Source organism: Lichenostomus cassidix, unplaced genomic scaffold (assembly GCF_008360975.1).
Source record: "Lichenostomus cassidix isolate B80296 unplaced genomic scaffold, HeHo_3.0 HiC_scaffold_46, whole genome shotgun sequence".
NCBI classification, from domain to species: Eukaryota; Metazoa; Chordata; class Aves; order Passeriformes; family Meliphagidae; genus Lichenostomus; species Lichenostomus cassidix.
Window position 1 is genome coordinate 1,059,734 of NW_028147597.1, and position 5,435 is coordinate 1,065,168.

The window sequence follows — 5,435 nt, forward strand, 5'->3', positions numbered from 1 at the left end:
GGCCAAGTGTTACTAAGCGGAGCCTTGTGGAGGCACAGAGAGCATTGTGACACTGCAGGATCTTGTATAACCGAGGGGCGCTGTTGAGCAGCTAGCAGAGTAATGAAGGCACCAGTTCTCAGTGGCAAGAAGGAATGACCTTTATTGTTTTGATTTCATCATATATATAGAGTTTTCAAAAGTCACCCAGATTGGTTGGTCAGAAGCCTTCCCCCAGGCCTGATTGACCAGGCTTGCACCGTCCAAGTTCTGGGACACTGTTCCAATAAAATCCAAACTTTATCTTTATTTATAAAACACAAGAAGAATTCTCATGGGAAAAGCCTGTGCTAGCCACAACCGAGGGGCGGTTGTTACATTGTGTGGACTCGTGGAATGAAGAATACAATTTTGGAACCATGGCGCCTTGTGGAACCAAGAGGCCATTTGGGCACTGTGGAACCAAGGAGATCATTGCTGACCTGTGAGACCTCATAGAACCAAGGAGGCATTGTGACACTGCAGGGCTTTGGGGAACCAAGGAGCCATCAGAATGCTATGGAGACTCATGGAATCATGGAAACCATTGTGAAACTCTAGGGCCTCATGGAACTGTGGTGAAACCAACTCAGCTGGGTGAAACCAACTCAGTGCATCTGCTGGAAGGTAGGAGGGCTCTGCAGAGGGACCTGGACAGGCTGGATCCAGGGGCCAAATCCAACAATGGGAGGTTTAACAAGACCAAGTGCCAGGTCCTGCACTTTGGCCACAACAACCCCTGCAGTGCTACAGGCTGGGGAGAGAGTGGCTGGACAGTGGCCAGGATGAAAAAGAGACCTGGGGACACTGATGGACATCAGGCTGGACATGAGCCAGCAGTGTGCCCAGGTGGCCAAGGAGGCCAATGGCAGCTGGCCTGGATCAGGAATGGTGTGGCCAGCAGGAGCAGGGCAGTGATTCTTCCCCTGTACTCGGCACTGGTGAGGCCTCACCTCGAGTGCTGTGTCCAGTTCTGGGCCCCAGTTTAGGAAGGACATTGAGGGGCTGGAGTGTGTCCAGAGAAGGGCAACAAGGCTGGGGAAGGGTCTGGAACACAAGTGCTGTGAGGAGTGGCTGAGTTTGGAGCTGGGGTTGTTTATCCTGGAGAAGAGGAGGCTCAGGGCAGACAAGGTGCTGTTAGGTCACAGGTTGGACTTGATGATCTCAAAGGTCTTTTCCAACCTCACTGAGCGTGTCATTCTCTGAAAGCACCCTTGAAGCAGTTGCAGGATGAGCCCTGGGCCTCCTCTTCAGAAGGTCCAGCAGCCCATGGCCCTCAGCTTCTCCCCACAGGCCCCAAAGCCCATCCTGTCAGTCCTGCAGAGCCTCTCCAGCTCCTCCTCACTGCCCCACAACAGGGAGCCTCACAGCCACACACAGCAGTCCAGATGTGCCCCCTGGCCTGTGCTGCCTCTGGCAAGGGAACAGCACGAGGCACTGCAGGACCCTGCAGACAATTCATGAAGCACTTGTAGGATGATCCTGCTCACCAAGGGATGTTCCCATGGTGCCAAGTCAGGAACTGAAATGGGGAGTGGGGCCAGAGAGGGGAAAGGGCAAACAGGGATGGGCTGTTTGATGGGGAGGGGACAGGGATGGGCAAGAGGAAGAACTGTGGAATGGGAAAGAGGGAAGAAACCAAAGGTGAAGCAAAGGAAATGCTCAGGGCTGTTTGGGGGTGGCTGCCAGGCAGCCCTGGCTCTGAGCAACAACATCTGCAGTGGGACAGGAAACCCACAGCTCATGGGAACAAACTTTCTGGCTGACTTCAGAGGTCACAACAAAGCTGAGTGGTTTCCCTCCCATCCCCAGCCCTTGCTGGCCCCCAGGGCTGATGGTGTTTGTGCTCACTCAGGTTGATCTCCCCACACCAACCCCATGGGGTGCTCACGCCTGCTGTGTGCAATGCAAACAGGGCTCCTGAGCCAGTGCTGCCGTGTCTCTGCCTGGAAGGATCAAGCAGCTCTGGGAGCTGGGGGAGAGGCCAGGGCTGCCAAGGGGGGATGTTGTTGGCAGCTCCATGAGGACGCTCTGGGACGCTGCCCTGGGCTGTCCAGCGCAGTGGGGATGGATCAGCCCCTGCTCTGCTGCTCCTTCCCGGCTCCCCCAGGGACCTTGCAGAGCCCCAGCCATGCTGTTTGCCCCCAGCCTGCCCACGGCCACCCTGCAGCTGCTCACGGGGGTTTTCTCTGCTCAGCATTGGCCTGGGCGTGTTCTGGAGAGAGCCTGGGCAAGGAGCCTCGAGCCCCCAGGCCCTGCCCTGAGGCGTCAGCTGTGCCCCAGCAGTGCCCATGGCCTGTCCCTGCTGCAGCCCCGGCACTGCCACCCCCAGCACTGGCAGCGACCCCGAGAGCACTCAGGCCCTACAGCAACACGAGGGCCAGCAGGGCAGCGGGGCAGTGGCACGGGAGCAGCACTGGCAACACCAAGTGCTGCTGCTCCTTGGCACAGCTGCTGTGCCACCCCTGATCTGCCCCAGCTCTGCACACAGACATTGCTGCTGCAGCTCCACAGAAGGGAACAAAAGGGGATCTCTGGTGAAAACTTGGCCAGAAGATCCTTTGGTTTGATTAAAGCCACTGAGAGCACAACCCCTCATTGATACAGTCTTTGGCCATGGGAATGATGGAGAGAGACAAAATGAGAAATGGCACAAACATTGATATTTATTTGTCGATGTTAAAAATCTAAAACAAAGGAGAAAAAGAACACAAGGAAACCATCAAGAAGTATCAAACATGACTCATATAACAAGTGATTTACAGAAATTGGCAACCAATTTAATGATTCTGAAAACGTCCACTCATCAGCCTCCACACTGCAGCCTTGAGCTCCTGGTTCCTCAGGCTGTAGATGAGAGGGTTCAGTACTGGAGGCACCACTGAGTACAGAACTGACACTGCTAGATCCAGGGATGGAAAGGAGATGGAGGGAGGCTTCAGGTTGGCAAAAATGGCAGTGCTGAGGAACAGGGAGACCACAGCCAGGTGAGGGAGGCATGTGGAAAAGGCTTTGTGCCGTCCCTGCTCAGAGGGGATCCTCAGCACAGCCCTGAAGATCTGCACATAGGAGAAAACAATGAACACAAACCAGCCAAATGATAAACAGACACTAACCACAAGAAGCCCAACTTCCCTGAGTTTGGAGTGTGAGCAGGAGAGCTTGAGGATGTGTGGGATTTCACAGAAGAACTGGCCCAGGGCATTGCCATGGCACAGGGGCAGGGAAAATGTATTGGCTGTGTGCAGCAGAGCATTGAGAAAGGCACTGGCCCAGGCAGCTGCTGCCATGTGGGCACAAGCTCTGCTGCCCAGGAGGGTCCCATAGTGCAGGGGTTTGCAGATGGACACATAGCGGTCATAGCACAGGACGGTGAGGAGGAAATACTCTGCTGACATCATGAAGTAAAAGAAAAAGACCTGTGCAGCACATCCTGAGTAGGAGATGTCCCTGGTGTTCCAAAGGGAATTGTGCATGGCTTTGGGGACAGTGGTGCAGATGGAGCCCAGGTCAGTGAGGGCCAGGTTGAGCAGGAAGAAGAACATGGGGGTGTGCAGGCGGTGGTTCCAGGCTACGGCGCTGATGATGAGGCTGTTGGCCAGGAGGGCAGCCAGGGAGATGCCCAGGAAGAGGCAGAAGTGCAGGAGCTGCAGCTGCCGTGTGTCTGCGAATGGCAGGAGGAGGAAGTGGCTGATGGAGCTGCTGTTGGACATTTTCATCCACTAGGCATTGGAACCTGTTCATGGAGGAAAGGACAGTGAAAAGTCAGAGAAGACTATCCTGAGCAATGTCCAAGCCCTTTCTGCCAGCCCTGCCCCACTCTGCCACCCAATTTTCCTTTTCTCAGAGTTCTTCCTCCAGACCCATGCCTGGAGCTCTGCTGGGATCTGGCCCTGTTGCTGTGACAAGCAGTGGCTCTGCCCATGGACACCGAGGATTCAGCTCTGCTCTGCAGCAGTGGGGTCATGGGAATGGGGGACAGGGACCAGTCCTGGGTTGCACTTCATCAGACCAAACTGCCCCTAAGGCAGAGGAGCTTGGCAGCATCTCCTGTCCCAGGGCTAAGGAACAGTGACAGCCAAAGGCAGTTTGAGAGGATTTCCTGCTGTGCTCAGGGAGAACAGAGAGAACTGTGCAAGGCAAGAGGATTGGCTGTAACTCAGTGAAGGGTGAGGGGAGCTGCTCTGGTGCTCCATCTGTTCCCAGCTGCCCTTTCTGAGATCACGGGCAGTCACTGTGTTCCCCTGAAAATCACCCTGACACAGCTGAGAGCAGAGGGACTCACAGCAGAGCCAAATGGCTCAGCCTTTCTCAGAGTCTCAGCCCCACTGCTGGCCAAGGACACTCCTGTCCCCCAGTGTCCCCTGGAAGGCAGCTCACAGCTTGGATGGACACCCCGAGGACACACCAAGGGTCCTGGCCATGGAACTGCTTGAGGAGAGTCATTTCATTGCCAGCCTGCCAGCCTGCCCTGCCCAGAGCTGCCCAGGGCAGAGGGAGCTGGGACACCTCATTGCTGTGCTCACCCTGCACAGGAGGAGCCCCAAGGGCTGCGCCTGACCCTGCAGCTGCAACTGCCATTGCCAGAGAGCCTGTCAGCAATGCCAGGAGCAGCTGAGCAAGGCAAGGAGAGAGACAGCCGAGCCCTGAGGAAAAGCCTTTCCCTGCCCAGCCCTGCACAGCCCCTCGCAGGCAGCAGCAGTGCAGGACAGTCGCCCTCAGGCCCTGGTCAGCAGGGAATGGGCAATGGCAGGAGAGATGCCCTTCATCTCTGGTGCTGCTCTGCCGGCCCAGGAGGGGACTGAGGGCCCCGAGCCCCCGGGCTGAGGGCTGTGCTGGCTGCCAGGGGACACAAGAGCTCTGCTGCTCAGGGCAGCTGGCAGATCCCCTGCCCGGGCTGCTGGAGCCCTCAGGGCTGCAGGAGCTGCTCTGCAGGACAGCCCTGGGCACCCCTGGCTGCACCCCCACCTTCCCAGCCTGCAGCCATCCCTGGCAGCAGGAGCTGTCCTGCCCTGTCCCTCTGACGGTGCCCAGGGCAGCCCCGCTCTGCAGCACATCCTCCCCCAAACCAGAAACACCAGCAGAGCCATCCTTACAGTCATATCAGTGCTGTCATGTGTCAGCTTTAGGAGATCCCTGCAGCCAGAGACTTACTGTGTCAGAGGTTGTGCAAATTTCTCCATGAATAAGCTCAGAACTGTCCTTCCAGTTGCTTTAATCCTCTGTCTGCTTCCCTCCTCTCAGGTAGCTGCAGGCAGCACCCTCAGCCCTGCTGGGCTGGGAGAGAAACTGCTCCTCAGGAGAAATGTCTTTTTGAAGCTCATCTTGGTAGCCAGGAGTTCGCTCTGTGCCAGGAGCCCAGCCCAGCTCAGCAGCACAGCAACAGCACAAGGACTTTAATGAGCCTCTCAGGGCTT

The 5,435-nt window shown here is 56.6% G+C and overlaps 1 protein-coding gene across 1 annotated transcript; it reads right to left on the reverse strand.

Moving 5' to 3' along the window:
- Nucleotides 1-2,798: 2,798 nt before the first annotated feature.
- Nucleotides 2,799-3,731, reverse strand: LOC146421901 (olfactory receptor 14J1-like). Its single transcript, XM_085046852.1, has one exon. It carries the CDS (start codon nt 3,729-3,731, stop codon nt 2,799-2,801), a length of 933 nt encoding a protein of 310 aa, XP_084902978.1.
- Between the last annotated feature and the right edge of the window lie 1,704 nt (nt 3,732-5,435).

What these genes read in the sequence shown, in the direction of transcription:
- LOC146421901 (XM_085046852.1), bottom strand. Translation starts at nt 3,731, where the DNA reads ATGTCCAACAGCAGCTCCATCAGCCACTTCCTCCTCCTGCCATTCGCA.